Source organism: Brachyistius frenatus, unplaced genomic scaffold (assembly GCF_029030835.1).
Source record: "Brachyistius frenatus isolate BFR_SWC_R1_liver_20210118 unplaced genomic scaffold, ASM2903083v1 Contig_146, whole genome shotgun sequence".
In the NCBI taxonomy this organism is placed as follows: domain Eukaryota; kingdom Metazoa; phylum Chordata; class Actinopteri; family Embiotocidae; genus Brachyistius; species Brachyistius frenatus.
The window spans coordinates 695,043-714,090 of NW_027210745.1; the positions used below are offsets into that span (position 1 = coordinate 695,043).

The 19,048-nt window shown below is 45.0% G+C and overlaps 1 protein-coding gene across 4 annotated transcripts; it reads left to right on the forward strand.

Annotated features, from left to right (window-relative positions):
* Positions 1-1,453: 1,453 nt before the first annotated feature.
* On the forward strand, positions 1,454-18,300 carry sec16a (SEC16 homolog A, endoplasmic reticulum export factor). 4 transcript variants are annotated; one of them, XM_069715658.1, is made up of 31 exons: positions 1,454-1,503; positions 3,020-6,453; positions 6,624-6,775; positions 6,977-7,065; positions 7,232-7,355; positions 7,667-7,865; positions 8,160-8,343; positions 8,473-8,615; positions 8,869-8,930; positions 9,394-9,532; positions 10,049-10,291; positions 10,377-10,474; positions 10,586-10,667; positions 10,781-10,898; positions 10,995-11,106; positions 11,263-11,368; positions 11,584-11,724; positions 11,826-11,939; positions 12,182-12,380; positions 12,474-12,928; positions 13,031-13,075; positions 13,686-13,850; positions 13,949-14,035; positions 14,125-14,181; positions 14,291-14,411; positions 14,528-14,657; positions 14,845-14,929; positions 15,227-15,298; positions 15,672-15,731; positions 16,636-16,704; positions 16,829-18,300. In XM_069715658.1, exons 2-31 carry the CDS (start codon positions 3,094-3,096, stop codon positions 16,901-16,903), a joined length of 7,086 nt encoding a protein of 2,361 aa, XP_069571759.1. In that variant the 5' UTR covers positions 1,454-1,503; positions 3,020-3,093; the 3' UTR covers positions 16,904-18,300. The 4 variants fall into 4 exon arrangements, with proteins under 4 accessions (XP_069571759.1, XP_069571761.1, XP_069571760.1 ...); XM_069715660.1 differs by having other exon boundaries at positions 15,672-15,710; XM_069715659.1 differs by having other exon boundaries at positions 12,182-12,359.
* The last annotated feature ends 748 nt before the right edge of the window (positions 18,301-19,048 follow it).

Here is a 19,048-nt window from a genome sequence, read left to right on the forward strand (position 1 = left end):
TTAATTCTGACTCAAACAATTTGTCATTCAGAAACAATTGAACTCACCGAGAAAAGTCCCAGTAGTTTCAGAGGTCTTTTTTATGGCGTGTTTCTTTTCGTTTCACGACACTCTACCGCAAACAAGCATCCATGTTCAAGTTTGGAGGACGGGGATAAAAGTTTCAACGCGCGCGCTTCGTCGCCTAGCAGCACCCACGAGGGAGGGGGCGGGGGCGGAGCTCATTCTCTTTCCGCTTCAGATTTTCAAAATAAAATTCACCCGCCTTTTTAAATTAATCAACAACAAATATAGTTGGCACTTTTTTTTTTTTTTTTTTCCAAATAAACACAGTTCTTTTATGCAGGATTATGAGTTATAAGATCATCTTAGTAGCCCTCTATATTTACAGGGTTACATCTCTCTATTCCTTGCTTGCTTGTTTAGAAACACGACACTATCAAAAGGGTGTCTCAAAAATCATTTAAATCTGGAAATATGAATGTTTGTCACAAATAACGTCAGTCAACTTGTTTCCTACGTCATTTAGTTAACAGTATTTACAGATCTTCTCTCCTTCACCCACACACGGTTATATTCCTTCTTCACATTGCTGTATACATTTACTCCTGCATACATTTGAACTGCCCATAACTGTGGAATAGCTATATAATGTATAAACTCCGATTTAAACTCCTATGTTGCTGTATTCTTTATCGGACAGCCAGTGAGTTATCATCTCATTAAAAGTGAGACACACTGATAAATCAAATTCTTTAAGTCCAAAAGTACAAAGTCACAACGCAGCATGTTGCATTTTTCATGACCTTAATGAAGTTAAACTACACAAAAGAACATGAGATTTTTCTTGCAATGCCTTCAATGAGCCGATGTATCATGGGTGGGTAATACCTTAGCGCCCCCCAGTGGACAAATGTCTCGTGAACTCTGCCTGCACTCATTAAATTGAGACTACAAGGCATCATTTAATAGTTTATTATAGTCTGTTGATGCACATATCTGTGTAGGATTTGTGTACTGTTCCCATGTATGATTTTTTTTTATTTTGTTGAGTTCTGTTACCTTACAGTTTTTACATATATTATTCATATCAATGATACTTTAATGACATGTATATGTATTTATCTACATGCTAGATGATATTTGCACATTATGCAGGATTATGGTTATAATATATTCAACTTTACCTATATCTATTTTAAATATATTATCTATCTAAGTATATATGTATAGCTTTCCAAACTTTCGGTGTGTTTGCATATTCATTTTTTTTTGTTTGTTACCCGTATCCTGTTCAATCCAAGTAATTCTTCATTGCACACAAAAAAAAAAAAAAAAAGGATTTTGATTGAGAGAAATTAACAGAAAGCACCTTTTTAACAAGCTCCGCCCTTTTATGACGCAACCGTTGTTTGGCCCGTGACGCGGCTTGTACACGTCGCCTAGTAGGATGTGTTCATTGAAGATGGTGGCGGTGTGTCAGACCCACTGTCCTGCATATTTGTAAGAATTTTTTTGTTCATATATATATATATATATCTGTACACATTTCCGACATCGGGTAAGAGTAAATGTGTAACCCAACTGACAAAGTTGAACTCTGAACGTTTTAATTGGGCATCTAAAGAAAGTAGGAAACTGTTACCCTGTAAGTTAGCACAGGGCTAGTTAGTTAGCATTGCTAGCTATGCTAACGCTAGCTGACCAGGCAGTGAACCTGTTAAATTATGCTCGACGGAGTGGCCAGCGACCTGTACCTTTATATATATATATTATATATATATATGTGTGTGTGTGTGTGTGTGTGTGTGCGCTCCTGTCACTGCTGAATCAGTACAAAAGGGATAAGTCTTACGTTTTACTTTTTCGATATCGGTGTTTGGCGTCCGGGACATGTCGCGCTCCCGTTAGCCGTTAGGCGAAAGCACTCCGGACCTTTTCACTTAATGTGGTGCCGGGGGGCAAAAAAAAAAAAGAAGAAGAAGAGCAGCAGCCATCGGTTAGATTACCCTCCGTTATCAGATATTGGCGTTGAAGTCGACAGTTCATGTCTTAAGTTTTTGGAGACTTTTGTAAGTTGGTTTCGATGCTAACGTTAAGCCTGCGAGGTCGGAGCAGCTCTGGGTGGATTTATAACCTTTTTTTAAAGATCCGGGATCACGTCCGGAGAGATCATCTTGACCGAGACTGTTGGGTTACTACGTTAGCCCTCTTTCTAACATTTCAAATGCTCAGTGTTGGCTCCCCCGATGTGCAGTGTCAGTACCTGTCAGATGATGTTATTTCATCTTGTGGTACAGTTATTAACCTCAACTTTAAAAGCAAGGATTTGACAGTTCCGTCAGTGTTTTCCTTTTTTTTTTTAAATTATATATATATACAAGTTCAACCGTAAAGATGTGTTTTTTGTTGTTGTTGTTTTGTTTTCATCCTAAACAAAATTCATGAAACGTCTATAATTTCAATGGCAATTTGCTCAATTGTCGGTCCTTTCTAGAAGCAGTCAGGCTCTTTATGACCTTCTTGCAAAAGCTGTCTGTGATCCAAAACCAGGTGCTTTTCAATAAGTAGTTAAGCTGCTTAAACATTTCTGTGTTATTGATATTAACTTAAGAATGTGATGTGGTTTTTTATATATATTTATATATTATAATATGACAGATATTATTCTTCACATATGTGACATGCTTCGTTACAGTTGTGTAGACTTGCATGTGTTCATATGGTTGTGTTTATAATGTTTGGAAAAGACAAGCATCAAGTATTTGACAAACCATTTGACTCAGATTGGATGATGTAATTAAGGTCGGCCTTCATTACAATTGATCAGGTATGTTGTACTTAGTGTCGTACCATATTTATCCGTCATAAAATCTTAGAGCTGATCCAGAACTTGCCACGTTTTACCCTTTGTTTAAATAGGAACAGACTACAACACAAATAAAGGTGTGGTAAAGTCCATCAGTAAGGCATGTGTAACTTTTTGTTAACCACTCCCTCTTTCCTCTTCTCTACCCAGCTACGCCTGACTTCAGTCTCTTCAGTTATATCTCTTAAAGTGAACTGGTCCTCGGACCTGTTAGCTCTGCAGACATGCAGCCCCCTCCTCGGACTGGACCTCCAGGATCCTCTGGCCCTCCTCCTTCTGGGTCCAATATGTTCCGCAGGACCAGGCCTCACAAGCATGCAGCAGCAGCAGCAGCAGCCGTTCCTGCCGCAATGCCTCCTGCTGCCCAACCCATGACAGACCCTTTTGGTTTTGGTAGAGCTCACCCCCCTATGGCTGCGGGTGGACTCCCAACGATACCTAACAGCAACCCTCCACCAATGCAAACCCCACCTAACACCATGTACTCTCAACCTGGCTCAGGGCTGCCTCCACAGCCACAGACACTGGAGGGTGTCCCCGCTGTTCCGTCTGGTCCCTCACCATCCTCTCTGCCAGGGATGACCCTGTTCAACCCTCACAGTACAGCACCCCCTGGTGTTTTCCCAGCACCAGGTGCCCTGGGATATGCATCCTCAAATACTGAACTGAGCTATTTGAATTCGAGAGAACAGACATCATCCATGTCCACAGAAACACCACCTATGGCTATAGCTATGGCCCCAGCACTTAGTCAGACACATTTTACCCAGGAATTTCAAATGCAGGCTCCAGCTCCTCCTGTTCCCTTTCAGCCACTGCCTCCCACAAGCTCATCCTCCCAGTGGGCTCCTGATCTCGGAAGTCGCCCTCCATCAGTTCAGAACTATTTCCAGCCTACGAGTGACCCTCCACCACAGCCTTTTAATATACCTCCGCAGGCTCAGATGTACCCCGCCCATAGCCCATCACCCCAGCACAACACCTCCACCCCTCCAGCACAACCTGGGCATCCCCAGAACCCGGCTACTCTTCCTCCTCAAAACCCTGTAAGATCCCCTAGTTCTCACTGGCCAGACCCAAATGGACCCCAGCAGCATAATCCGCATTTCCAAATGCAGACTTACTTCAGTCAGAGCTCGGCTCCCCAGGACCCGTGGTTCAGCCAACCTCCACAGGACTCAGGCTACCACCAAATGGGTACTGGCCTGGGCCATCCTCAGCCCCCGCCTGACCCTGCTGGATCTCAACAAGCTTCCAACACCGGTCCCGGGCCGAGTTCTGCCCCTGCCCCAGTTCCGTACTGTCAGGAGTCTGGTACACTGCCAATGTTCTTCAAAGACAATGATGTGGAAAATGAGGAAACGCTGGCTGGGGAGAGAAAAAAGGCAGTGAATGGTATTGCTGTGTCATTTCCGCATCACAGCAACCCACAAGCCCACAGCGGCCACGGAGATGTTCCTTTGGATTACCAAGGAGCTTCTCTTCAAGGTCATTCACACCTACCTTATATGAATGATGACAGTCATCCATCACAGGGAAGTCCCCAGAAGCCAGCTGATACCCAGTTTGACCATGTAGAGAATTTGGAGTGTGTCCCGAACCAGGAAGTATTACCCAGTGAAACTCATGGCAGTCCTGCTGCTCCTGCTCCTGCACCCCATGGAGCAGACCAGTTTGAAACTGGACCCAACCTGGAGACCCCAGATTCAATTCCAAGACCAATGAGATCTGCCAGTGTGTCATCCAACTATAGCAATATGAGCCATGGAAGTGGAACTGGCTCCCGTCGACACCAGGGAGTAATAGGCACCTTTATTCAGCAGGAAAGCCCTCGTCTAACTGATGACGCCAGCCTGCCTGCTGCCACTGGAGGCTACTTTGAGCAGATTGACACTTCTCCAGCTGGAGGTATGGGCATGCAACAGAGCTCCCTGGAGCAGACATGGCCTCCTACACCAAGCCCTCCCAAACCAACGGGGATTTTTCAGGCCAGTGCTAACAGCTCTTTTGAACCCGTGCGCTCACATGGAGTTGGGGTACGACCTGCTGAAGTTGATAGGGCTAAAATGGTAGCGGAAGGCAGAGCAGATTGTACACCTGGCAACATGGAGCAGCCACCAGATAACATGGAAAATATTTATGGCCCCGGACACCCGCTGCCAGCTGGGGCTGGAGGTGGCGCACTTCATCTAACATACCCGGTGGTTCTTTCTCATTCTCGACCTTCGTCCCGTGCTTTTGGGGCCAGTCGGCCCTGTGAAAGCCCTGCCACTACTCTGTGGGCTCAGAATGATACCGCAAGCTTAAGTGCTAACATCCTGCTTGCCCCTGCTGCTCCAACAGTTCTTGCCCCTTTACGAGAGCCCAGTGCCGATGTCATCCAACCTCCAGAGGATTTCCCACTGGACCTGCAGCCCTCCCAGAGAATCCAGCCAACACCTCAGCAACACTCAGAGAATCTAGAGAACCCACCAAAGGTGAGTGAGGCAGAGCCAAGTGACTCTCAAGGCAGCCTGGGCTATGCATCTCTCCTCGTGTCCAGCTCGCTCCAGCAGCCTGTTTTGATTGCCCCACCAGTGTCCAATTACAGTGTGATTCCCCCGAGTACTCCTGCTCAAGCAGCCAGTCAAAGTAGCCTTAGGGAGGTGACCCCACCTGTGAGATCATTTGCACAGGTGCAGGGTGCCAGTACTTCCCAACCACCAACAGTAACCTCTAATCAAAACCCACTCTTTCCTCCCGGACCTATGACTTTCTCTCCTTCAGCTCCTAATCAGGGTGCGCTCAATCTGACTCGAGACAACCCGTCAGAAGTCACAGCTTCGCCGCAGTCTCAGCCAGTCTGCCCTCCTCTTTCCAGGGCCCAATCAATGGGTGGAGACAGCCACTCTGCTCTCCAAGTTAATCCGCAGGCTTCTCTCGTGACTGCTCCTGTCGCTAATCATAATCAGCCGTCAAATTATGAACTGCTTGATTTTTCTATGCACCAATCACAAGCCCAAAGCCAAGCATCTGGCCACCCGCCCTCACATGAGTCTCCACAATCTAGTAATGGATTTTACCTACAGGTCACCAAAGATTCTCAGCAGGGGGTAAGAATGGACGGGAATGCCTCTTTGTCTGCCTCCCAGGTACCTCCAGCACCCTCCCAAGCAGCTGCAAATACCCAGCAGCCCCTAGCTGAATCTCCTAAGACATCAGACTCTCAGGCTGCCCCGCAGGGACAAAACGACGCTCCTCCTGTTCCTGTGAGTGGAGCACAACCTTCCCTTGACCAGTATCCAGCTCCAGCTCCAGCACAGGGGCCTGCTGCCGGGAGCGCTCCTCCTCCTGCCACTGCATACCCTCCAGGGCCTCAAGGACCAGCACCTCCAGGGGCACCCCAACCAGCTCCCGCAGAACCACCTCGCCCACCCTCCTCTGCAGGCAGCCATCAAGGTTACGGGCCCCCTGCTCCAGGGCCAGGGCAGATGTATGGTGGCTATTATGGTAACTATGGAGAATACCCGGATGGCAGAGCACCGTATCCTCCTGGCCAGTACCAACCTCCACCCGGGGATCCGAGAGCACAGCCATATTATCAAGTAAGTGTAAAGTCCTTTATTCTATGCTAGCTTTTGAATATTCATCTGCCATGTTTTTGTGAAGTTGTACAATCCTCGGTCCTGATGAAAGGTTCAAGCATATGCAGCTGTTGCAATGAAATATACGAATTTCAATGGTAAATTCCCTTATTTGTGCTTTTATTTTTCAGGATGGTTCATACAGGGGCAGAGGAGATCCTTGGTATGGTAGATATGATGGGCAGACCGCAACATACCGTGATCCAAACTACCAGTATAGAGAGCCTCAGCCAGACCGACCCAGCTCTAGGGCCAGTCAGTACTCTGACAGACCCCCATCCAGGTCAGTGAGACTCTCTCCGTCTTACACCATCATTTACATGGGAGATACTCCTCGTAAAGTTACACTGAGTTTGTAAATATCTTACTTAAGAGAATATCGAGAACTCGGAAATCAAGCTTGGTTTTGTTTGGTGTATATTATGTAACCATCTTTAGATGGATACCTGTAAATCTCACCTTTTGTTTGCTTTTCCCCCAACAGGCAAGGTTATCCTGAAGAATACCACAGAGCAAACCGAAGTGCCTATAGTGAATATTATGCAGATTATCAGAAGCAGTATGATTACGCAGGTATGAGCCGCTGAGTGGAAAGCTTTGACTCATTTCCCCCTTTTTTGTTCCCTGAAATTGTTGCAAGGTTATTAGTTAACAAAACGTATTAATCCTTCTGTGTATGTTCATGTTTTTTTGTACATATTAATCACCCTCTCTTTTTCTCCATATTTTTTGTGGGAAGGATACAACTATGGACAGTACGACCCACGATACAGAGGATACTATGATCAGGCCTACTGGGCTAATTACGATGAAGCCTACAGAGGCAGAGAAAACTACTATAATCCACAAGCGTATCCTGCCAGGTATGCAGAGAAAACCATTTGCACACCCTGAGTGCTTCATGTCAGTGAAATTGTTGTTATTATTTAGCAATAGGTGATGTGAGGCAGTGTTGTTGTAGTTATCTGCTGTAACGGTAAACCTTGTCGAATCATGTGTCTGATTGGAAAATAGATTTAAAGCTTCTACATAGAATTTGTCAGATGATACATACTGTTAGCCTTTTGTTACGATGGTTGCTTCTGCTGGGCTTTCATGGATTACATGATCCATCGAATAAGCAGGCAGTACGGAGTGCTGCTAGATTTACAAACGCTGTACGCTCCTCTCGCAGGAAAGAAGGCTACGATGACCAGTGGCGGTACTACCCCGGTTACGATGCCAGTTTCGACGATGACTACCGTCGTCGTGGAGAAACGTACGCCGACGACTTTGACCGCCGCAGCGTCCACAGCGAGCAGTCGGCCCACAGCGTACACAGCTCCCACAGTCACCACAGCAGACGGAGTAGCTTCAGCTCACAATCACAACAGGTGAATGATCTTTCTTTTATGTTGGTGGTAGTACTTTTTTCTACTTTCTGGTTCAACCTTAGTACAGGGACTCAGAGACGGAGCCAACATATTACAGTAGTACAGGCCAGTGCTGCTTTAATGGTGCTCCACCTTCTCTTGATATCACCTTGTGGCTCTCTTTAGCATGATAAGCTTATTAAGAAAGACATAAGCTGTTGTGGAAAAGTGTAAAATATGGGACCTTTAAAAGCTCAGGTTTCATTTGTCTTATTATTTGATAATATGCTCTTTTTTCCTCGTCTCCTCTTGCAGAGTCAGGTATACAGGAGCCAGCCTGACTTAGTGTCAGCAGTTTATGACACCACAGCATCCACTCTGGCTGTGGACTACTCTTATGGCCAGTACCCGAACCAGACTGATGCCTCCCAGAACTACAGCCAGTACCTGTACCCTTCTGAGTACACCACAGACGGCACCTGGATCGCCCCCGAGCAGCGTAAGTACACGACCCTCACTTTCAAGACAGTTTACAGTTTTCAAGGATCACCCGTTTCTAAATGCCAAAAAGATCCCAAGCAGAGTTCAGCCACGTACTCCAAGTCTGACTCCTTATTTTTTCCTCCAGCTCCCCCTCGTCCCACAACCCCAGAGAAGTTCACCATACCCCACCGCTGTGCCCGCTTTGGACCTGGTGGTCATCTGGTTCAAGTTCTGCCCAATCTCCCCTCAGCTGGACAGCCTGCCCTAGTTGATATCCACAACATGGAGGTGTGTTTATTTTAACATTTAACATCACTGTTTTGTGGAAAGCAAGAATGAATATGAGCGTACAGGAGGGAGTTCACAAAAGAACAAGAATGCAATGTAATGTTTATAAGAACATAATGAATACTGGCAAATAAATTCACTTTAGTGGACTCTGAACTATATTTAAAACATTAAATGACCTGTAGAGACAAATTCAAATGGAGTAAGCTAAACCCTGTTACCCGTGAACTTAATCCCACACCTGTATTTCCAGACAATGCTGCAGGACACCCCGGATCAGGCAGAACTACGAGCTTTCCCAGGACCCCTCGTCAAGTAAGTGTGTTCTGCCTTCTTTATCCGTCACAAATAGTTTTTAGTCACTAACCTATGAAGCGCTAGGTTGGTTTGTCTGACGTCAACGTGTTGCCGGTGGCTTTTTCTGTTTGAATAGAGAAAAATGAATAAACAGTTTCATTTTGTTGGCACTATGATATCATTATTATTATGGTGTTACTACCAGCTCTTACTTTGCTGTCAGAAGTTTTAAGTTTCAACATTGTTATGCGTTTTTTCAATTTTACTTTTAATTTCCTCGGCATACCAAAGTACAATTATAAACTTTGTCTCCTCCTCTCATCATGTGTAACTGATCCAAAAGACCGAACCAACTGCTTGTGAATTTGCACAAAATAGGTCTTTCTTTTTTGCTGCATGTGAATGTCTGGATATCAGCATATGTAATTGGCAGAATGGGTTTGAATAGTCGCTGATATCCCGTCTCACATCTTGCTGGCAGGGAGGAGACCCATAAAGTGGACGTGATAAAGTTCTCCCAGAACAAAGCACTGGAGTGTTCCCGGGATAACAACCTCTTGGACAAAGACTCTGCCCACCTGCTCTGGGACTTCATCATGCTGATGTGTCGACAAAATGGGGTAAGACTGTTCTCACATTGCTGAGAATCTGTCAGACATACTGTAGAAGTTGTGGTGGAAATTCTTCTGAGCTGCTCACCTCTCACCGCTCTTAGTATTCCAAATCAAACACAGTCTTCAGAGTCTGATGCCGTGTAGGTTTATTGAAAATCAAGAGTCTCAACAAACCGAGTGGAACTGTTGAACACGGCCTTATAAACTGTTTAGGTCCCATGTTCCAGTAGGGCTTTTCCGAGGAACGCACATGCCATCACATATCACTCAGGAGTCCTATTCACTGTAATTAAAAGGCATGCTACCCCCCCCATCAGCTGCTGCCACCTCTGTGCTGACACGATAGGTCTTATCAGGACATGTCACTGCTGACCACTGACTCACGCATGACTGACACTTGGTACTATAAATTAGATAAAACCAATACTCCCACTGACTAAGCATTAAAATTAATATTTAACTATAGAGATATAAGTGAAAGCAGAGATATGACTTTTTCACTGTCACACTGTGTTCTTTAAGACTGTTGTCGGCACAGACATCGCTGACCTCTTGCTGAAGGAGCATCGTTCTGTCTGGCTTCCGGGCAAGAGCCCCAACGAAGCCAACTTGATTGATTTCAACAATGAGCCGCTGGCACGAGCCGAGGAAGAGCCGGGAGCCGGACCACTTTCCCTTCTATCCGACACCTTCATGACTGTCCCAGAGAACGTCGGCAAGGAAACCGAACGCTTCAGGGAGCTGCTGCTGTTCGGCCGCAAGAAGGTAAGAAATGCACATGATGAGTGTGTTATTGTCATTTAATTTTGTCTTGAGATCTGAAATGTTCTCCACTTTGTCTGTGGGACAGGATGCACTTGAAGCAGCCATGAAGGGAGGTCTCTGGGGTCACGCCCTGCTGTTGGCCAGTAAGATGGACAACAGGACTCACGCACGCGTCATGACAAGGTAAAGTACCAGTAATATAAGGCTGTGACTCAACGGCCTGTTTTGCCTCTTTATTCTGTGATACTTTTTACAGATCAATTGACTTTTTTTTTGTCTGTCTTTGTTGTTTAGGTTTGCCAACAGTTTGTCCATCAATGATCCTCTCCAGACAGTGTACCAACTGATGTCAGGAAGGATGCCTGCATCAGCCACTGTACGCATTACTTCCACCTTCTGTCCTTAATCGCTCAACATTTTCAACTGTGTAGACCTGCATGTCAATTTTTTTTTGTCATCTTTGTTGAGAGATGTCTTGTGTGCATGCAGTGCTGCGGAGAGGAGAAGTGGGGCGACTGGCGCCCTCATCTGGCCATGGTGCTCTCTAACCTCACACACACTCTGGACCTGGATACTCGCACTATCACCACCATGGGCGACACTCTCGGTAGGATTGTAGCAGAAATCCAGTAACTACCAGGACTCAGCTGTACCCCAACAAACACAATCCCTCAAACTCTTTTCTCATTTTGTCTTGTGGCAGCTTCGAAGGGGCTCATCGATGCCGCACACTTCTGCTACATGATGGCCCAGGTTGGTCTGGGAGTTTTCACAAAGAAGAGCACCAAGATGGTTCTGATTGGCTCCAACCACAGGTGAGTGAAAGTGTGGGATGAGTGAGGATTTACCCAGTTAATATTAATTATTGCCCCTATAGCAGAATGATATATGGGCGCAGCCAGTTGTACCACGAGTGGAAAATCATTTGGCTGTGCCACACATGTAACTTTATCTTTGTCTCTTTGTTTCAGTTTATCCTTTTACCAGTTTGCGACCAATGAAGCAATCCAGAGGACTGAGGCGTATGAGTACGCTCAGTCTCTGGGCTCCCAGCCCTGTTCACTTCCCAATTTCCAGGTATGTTTTTATTGTTATGACTAATAAACAGACAAGTACATACCAAGAACCGAATAGCTGAAAGAACTGATTATATTAAATAGGTCTGGGCTTAAAAATGAAGAAGTGGTTTACATTTCCTTACCTCTGTGGCTCAATACATGATAACTGATGTGTACAATGGAGATATTACAAAGGAATAACTCGGGTCTCTGTTCTTGATTGTCTCTTATTAGGTGTTCAAGTTGATCTATGCATGCCGCTTGGCTGAAGCAGGCCTGAGCGCTCAGGCCTTCCACTACTGTGAAGTTATCTCAAAGACTGTCCTCATGCAGCCTTCTTACTACTCTCCTGTCTTCATCAGTCAGATCATACAGGTATGCACTCATTCTGTTGCTCCTCTGTAGAATCATTATAAATACAGCAGGTGCCAGTTTGTGCCCTCTAACACGTGTCATTTTACGCTGTTTGCTGACAGATGTCTGAAAAGCTGCGACTGTTCGATCCACAACTGAAGGAGAAGCCGGAGCAGGAGCTGTTCAATGAGCCTGAATGGCTGATTCACCTCCGGCAGCTGGACGGACAGATCAGGGTGAGGAAGGAAGGAGGAAAAGTGGTTTTAGTCAAATGTGCTGATTTTACAGGATTCAGAAAGGACTTGTGGAAACTTGTCTTTGTTTTGCTTGTTGTTAACTCCTAATAAATCACGTTTCCATTTGATTTCTTCAAGTTGTAGTGTGTGAAAATTCAAAGGATTAATTTTATGAAATGGTTTGGATCATTTGTAAACATGTGACAAATGTTTAATGCTTTTCTTCTCTTTTTTTTTCTTAGACGGGTGTGATTACGTACAACGCAGACAGAACAACTCCCTCACAGTTCGACTGCAGCAGCCCGAGCTCTGAGGACCAGCCGAGTCCACTTGAACCTTACAGTCTGCCGCTGGAGATGGATGGCCCGACCTCTGACAACCAACTCATGAGCTCGTTACTGCCTGGACCTCCACCACAAGGTGTGCAGTTGATGCCTCCAGGTGTGTGTACAGTTCAAACTCTGGTGGTCTCATTTTCAATCTCTCTGTACTGTTAGATTCAAAATGAGTCTCATCTCCTGTGTTTTCTTTCAGCTCCCACCTCCATCCTCCAAGACGGGATGGCCCATCCTCCGCAGCACTTACCCCCCAATGATGTGCCCCAGTTCTACCCAGTAACCCCCACTGGACCACCAAGCCAGATCCTCACCTCAAACTACCCTCCACAGGATCCTGGCTTCGCCCCTCCCCACTTCCAACCTCCCCCTGAGCAGTCAGAAATGTACCCAGGAGCTCATCAGCAGCCTCCACAAATGGGCCAAATGTCACCCCACATGCTCCCTCAGATGCCTCATTCACCCGTGCAGATGAATCATCCGCCACCTCAGATGCCTCAGCACATGCCCCCCTCTCCTGGGCACATGCCACACGTAGAGCAGCCGCCCGAGGCCCACCAACTGGAGATGCAGACCGCTCAACCAATATCGACCTCCCCGCCCAGAGGCTCCCACACACCTCAGAGGGACTTCTACGACCACATGGCTCACATGGTCAGTCCATGATACTTCTGGGCTTTTTTGGCAAGTGAACTTCCTTTTGTGCCGTTAAATGTTCTAGATAATGCTTTTAACATTGTCTTTGCGGTGTTGCAGGGTCCCGGGAGACAACGGACTACTTCACAATCTTCAATGCATATGGTGCGTTTGTGTGTCATGTGTAAACTGCTAACTTCTGTTTAATCAGTCCGGTGGTCTTTGCTTATGTGCCAAGAAATAAGGCATTTATTATGGAGCTGCACAGCCAATCATAAGTTAGACATGGTGTTTTAACTTGGCTTCAGTTTCCAGAAAATGCCCTTAAATCTTAGTTTATTGATTTAGCGTTGAACTTCTTTAACATTATTGGACTTTGTACCAGTTTTAGGCTTGTTTTAGTAGCAGCTACTGTCACATCAAGACGCTAGCAGTAGGCAGAGATGAGTAACCTTAGTAAATCCGCACTTTTATAATTTTCAAATTTGTAGTCTTCAGTGCTGAGGAGAGCTGGCCAACCAATGCAGTGAAGTGTTGTTTTTTTTTTTTTTACTTTATTATCCAGTGGATTAAAGGAAAGATTCACCTGACTAGTTTTCAGGATCCAATTCAATAATGTAATACGAATTACTACTTGTAAACTGTTAAAGAAAAGGAAATCTAGGAAGTCTGTCCTTGTCAAGTCATCCCAAAAAGAGGCTCCTTCTACAGGAGCCTCAGAAGACACATTCGGTTTTCAGTATATATTTTATGATGAGTGTTTTCTGTTGTTCAGGGACTGGGACGACGCTCTCGCACAACCTCCGAGTCCTCCACTCACTCTGGGGGAAGAGAGCGGAGCAACTCTGCGGTGAAACAGGCCTCTCCGCCTCCGCCCTCTATTCCCGAGCAGCCGCGTAAAGAAGAGGCAAAGAAAGTCAAGAAGGACTCTCCAAAGAAGGTTCATAATACATACGGGAGCTCTCGGATCTTCAGCTGGCACTCCTACAATGTTCACGAGTGTTCAGTAAAAATGGTTCATCTTCTTTTCACACACAGAGGGGCGGCGGTGGCGGCGGCTGGGTCAACTGGATCTTTGGGAAGGGGAAGAATGAGGCTTACTTGCCAGATGACAAAAACCCATCTGTAAGTGATAGTGCATGTCTTTTTACTTTCTACACAGGTTTTTTTTTTTTTTTTTTTTTTTATGTGAGCACTGTGATCTTTTTTATCAGATTGTTTGGGATGAGAAGAAGCAGAAATGGGTCGACTTGAACGAGCCTGAAGAGGAGGTAAGTAATGGTTTAAAAATCGGTCGACGATCCAGATTTATATTTTTCAACAGGTCTGAAAGCTTCATAGCTCCAAAAAAAATCGGACGGTTTTCTTCTCGTTTGTTAGAGTAAGCCCCCTCCGCCGCCTCCCTCTGGCTTCCCCAAGATGGCGCTGATGCCTGGTCCAGGGGGGCCCCCTGTGCCACCGGGTGCTGGTCCTCCCGTCAACATGTTCTCCTGGAAGGCAGGTGAGATGAGATGAGGCTCACTCACAAACACTAACACCACACGTGACCGTTCATAATACCATGGTAGAATTACTTCCTGTGTTTCTTGCCACTCAGATGTGTTTCTGTCTCCTCAGGCACTCGGAGCAGATACGTGGACTTCCTGAACCCCAGCAGAACTGCCAAACCGGGCGGATTGGCCCCGGCTCCAGCGGACATCTTTGCTCCTTTGGCGCCCATGCCCGCTAACCTCTTTGTGCCTAGTTCAGTGTGTGTGTGTGTGTGTGTCTGCTGTTAAAATACATCAGGGTTGTAGAGTAGCTTTGGTTTTCCAACACAGGCACAAACAACAACCCTCGGTGGTTGTAGATGAGTCCTGTTTGATTTTGGAAGGTGGAGCTGCAGAGCGAGTCGGGACTGAAGTAACAAATTATTTCTGTGTATCCCGGGGTGAAGCGCCTGACGATCAACAACCTATGGAGGGAAGTGAAGGAGGAAATCAGGAGCAGAATTCACCAAACACCAGCGCTGCTCCACAGGTGTGTAGTATTACATCTGTTTTGGGATTTAGTCTTTAAAAAAAAAAAAAACTTTTCACATTGTTGCTTTGAAGCTGGAAATACATTACTGTTTTAAACATATCAGCATTTTGACCTAATTTTCATCATCTCTATAATTCAAACAAGTTACGACATCAAAATTTACAAGGGAGCCTTCATAACATTTGTAGGAGGACGTAGCACGTTGGGGAGGGCGAATCTAGCAAAGACACATGACGTACAAAGCCAAAGCTCTTCTCATCCACAGTCTCCTCTGTTGTACTTTAATCTGTTCAGATGTTCAACCCGATGTTGTTACCGCCTGCCGCAGAAGGTCCTCCCGTGCCTGATGGCTCACAGTCCGGGGAGGTAAGACCTGTCTGCTGCTGCAGCACTGTCACATGATGCCTGCCAGCTCACTGCCAGCGCGCGCGGTCTGCTTATTTGTACGACAAAGTTTAATGTAAGAAGGAAAAGGCGAGAATGCACGCATGTCAACTGGAAATCTTACCTCATAATCACGCTAAATGCCTCGATATGTAGTCGAGTCTCTGGTGCGGGTGCTGCTGAAATATAATTCTCTCCATGTCTGTTTTTCAAGAACCATAATTTTCTAACTCTTGATTTATCCATTTTCATTTGGAACTGGTAGACAGTGGAAGCAGATCTAATCCACTGCATGGGCGGTTATTAATATGGGTTTGTGGTTTGTGTTTGTTTTTTTCCCTCCTGCTGTCTTCAGCTCTCACGTTCTAGCTCAATGAGCTCTTTATCACGCGAAGTGAGTCAGCATTTAAACCAGGTACCTCTAGCTGGACCTCACAAGGTCCACTCTCACCCCCGCCTCACCACCACCACCACCTCCTTCCACCTCCTTCCTGCTCACTACTTCACCCGTAGCACACTTCACCATTTTGCATCCCCCAAAAAACTTCGCCGCCACAAATCCAAGCGAAGGTGTCTGCCTGCTCACCGGCCTGCTGTCTCCAGCATCACTAACTAAACTCTGCGTCTGTGATAAAGAACACAAATTAAAACTAATTTAAGAGTTTATTTTTCAGCAACATTTAGCGGCGTCACTCTGTGGATGGGAATATCGATCTGCAGGTCCAAACTGAAATATCTTGGCAACTGTTTGATGAATTGCCATGAAATTTTGTACAAACATTTACACCCCTCTGAAGATGAATCCTACTGACTTTTGTGATCTCCTAACTTTGTCCTTAGCTCCCCCATGTGGTTGATATTTTTTGTTTTTAAGTGAAATCGCTCAAGAACTAGATAATTTATACATTCCCATCGGCCTCAGCTCTACTGAGTTATGGCATTGTGAGGTTGCTGATGTCAGCATTTACCTGCGTCACAGAGCCACAGTCTTGTTTAAAGTAGTGAAACATTTATTTGGAAAGTTGAGATCACAGAGTGAAGCATGCTGGAGACTGCTGCAGGGGAGCGCCCCTCCTTCCCCCCCCTCCCGTGCTTGTTGTCAAGGGATCTCACCGCTTCATTAACCCACCATAAAGCTTGCATGGCTACTAAAATAAGTGTCCCAGTGGTTTGTAATGCTGCCTCACTGTGGATCCTCGTCAACATTTACCTTTCCACTTTTCCTCTGCTTGTGTTTTATAATGTTGTCTTATCTCGGTGTAGTAGGAGTTCACCCCTGTTACAGTAACTCTTCAGTAACTGTGTGTGTCCTCGAACAGAGTCAGCCTGCCCAGGCAACTGCACCTACTGGAGGCGTCACCTTTTACAACCCTGCACAGTTTGCACAGGTACGAATTTAAAGAAGAAAGTTTGTATAATTTTGAAGTCGTAAAATTCCCCTTATATATATATATATATTTTTTTTTTTCCTTCCTGTTGTAATCCTCTGTGTTGTTGTTTTTTGTCCCCCAGACGAGTGCACCATCGGGAGGTGGACTCCGCTCCGGCCGCCTGGGCGGTCAGCGGCAGTACCCAGTGATGAAGTAAACATGATCCCACAGAGAGATTGTGTGAACAGACTTGTTGGATAGATCCTACCTGGGAGTAAATGAAGTACATGGACATACTGCTCTTTGTCTTAAGGACCCTTCTTTCTCGCCTGCACCCAAAAAGACCTAAGAAGTGATCACAGTCTCCATCATGTCGGTGTTCGTCCAGCAGTTTAACCACTCTGTTCTTTGACTTCACTTCAGTAATTGTCACTGGTGTGTTTTTAACAGGCGTTTCCGTGAAGGGCTTTATTCCTGCATCCAAACAGACAACAGTCGTATAATGGATTTTAATGCATTCATACACAAAGTGTACGTTCATGTAGACATAGTTTAGTGTACAATAAACACGTTGCTCCTCTAAAGCTGCCGTTATAGTATAACACGGTTAACAGAACGATCGTCCCAGTTCCCGTTTTAGGTTTCCCTTTTGTCTAAACGTCTGTGATCGATGATATGTGTGATGGACAGGGAGAAAGTGGCACCTTTTTAATTTCATATTGTGGAGTCGTGCGTGTGTGCGGCTCTTCTGTCTTCATAAGATAGCATTTTGTGCGAGAATGAATTGTCGCTTTTGTCTGCCGTGGTTGTTCGCCTTTCCTCGAGTCGCCCTCCGGTAAAGGAAGCATGTCGAGTGACGCGGGAAGGAAAGAAAAGTGTGCAGCGTCAGGATGCTGCTCGTTTCAGATATTTATTTAAATGTCCTCCTGCCCATCACCTCTTCACTTTGAAAGATGTGTCGAGGTCTTTCGTCCAAGTCGAGCTCAGAGTTTCTCTTCTGAGAAACTGAAACATCGAATCGAGAGGTGGTCTTCAGAACAGCAGGAACCAGGAATAAAACTGCATTTTCGCTAAAAAATAAATCTATCCAAATATTTGTATATCAGATTGATTGTATTTATGGGCTGTAGGCATAAAAGTGTGTGTGTGTGTGTGTGTGTGTGCGTGTGTGTGTGTGTGGAGAGAGCAACTAATTTTTTCTGATAAGCTTTGAAAAAAATGTGTTTGATTGATGAGATGACGAGATTCATATTCTGATCATTTTTACTGGCCGCTTCCGCAGACAAATAAATCTTTATCTAAATTGTGAACTAAGAGCTAATTGTACTCCAACTACTTCTTGCCATTTCAGTCAACTGATGTGGTTTTAATTTCAGTCATTTTGTCATCCCACGTTTTCTGATTCAGTGATTTTTTTTCTTTTTTTTTTCTTTTTGATTTTTCTTTGTAGATGTCAGTTTATGATTTTAAAAGGTCCCTTTCTGTTTGAGAGAAGCAGATGTTTCCCCAGATGTTTTAGAACTCATGTAAAACTTGACAGAAAAACATCAAGTACAAAAGGTAGAAACAAATGGTAATAAAGGTATTTTTTTCTGCGCTCTGTAGCACTTTGAACGTGTACTGGTTTCATTTATTACATAAAATAGTGTTTTAAAATAAAGTGACTGAAGAAAGTCTGCCCGTCGGTGCAGATGTGATTCAATCCTCTAGTGACAGTAAATAACATTAAAGGCATTATTGATGCTTACATGGATCTAATTAAGGTCCACATATCCAGTTTTAATTTTTTTTTCTCGATCTCATTCCTTTTTTTTTTTAAAAAGGCTTTTTTTGGAGGCTTTAACATCTTCAAAAACTCATGAAAGTTGGTGCCTGACGCATGTTTCACGAGGTTTGGAGCATCGTTGGAACTTAGTAGTAGTTTTGACAACATGCCATAGCACGACTTTTGGGTCACTTTTTGGCCGCCACGCAACGGGCACGCCGATCGACGAAAACTCATTATTTTGATAACTTTTAATTCCAAACATCAGGATGAAGAACTGAGCTTGTTTCTCTAAAGAGTCAATAAGAAAATTCTTGATCAGGTGCCGTTTTTACAGGGTCTGTGCAGCGTCCACCACCAGCACCGTGTTTTCTCTCATGACGCTCAGATTGAGGATAAAACCTGATTTCGCCAGGTTCTTGTAATTTGCGCTACTTTCCGTTTACTTTTTTTGTGTGATTGGTTTTTATACTGTAACATGAATGCATACCATACCATTTTGTATACCAGGTTAAACCCTTGCTTACCAGGTGATGTCAATTAAGTCAGTTAATTATTGCACTTTGGCCTACTAATTAACATGATCAACAGCTGCAG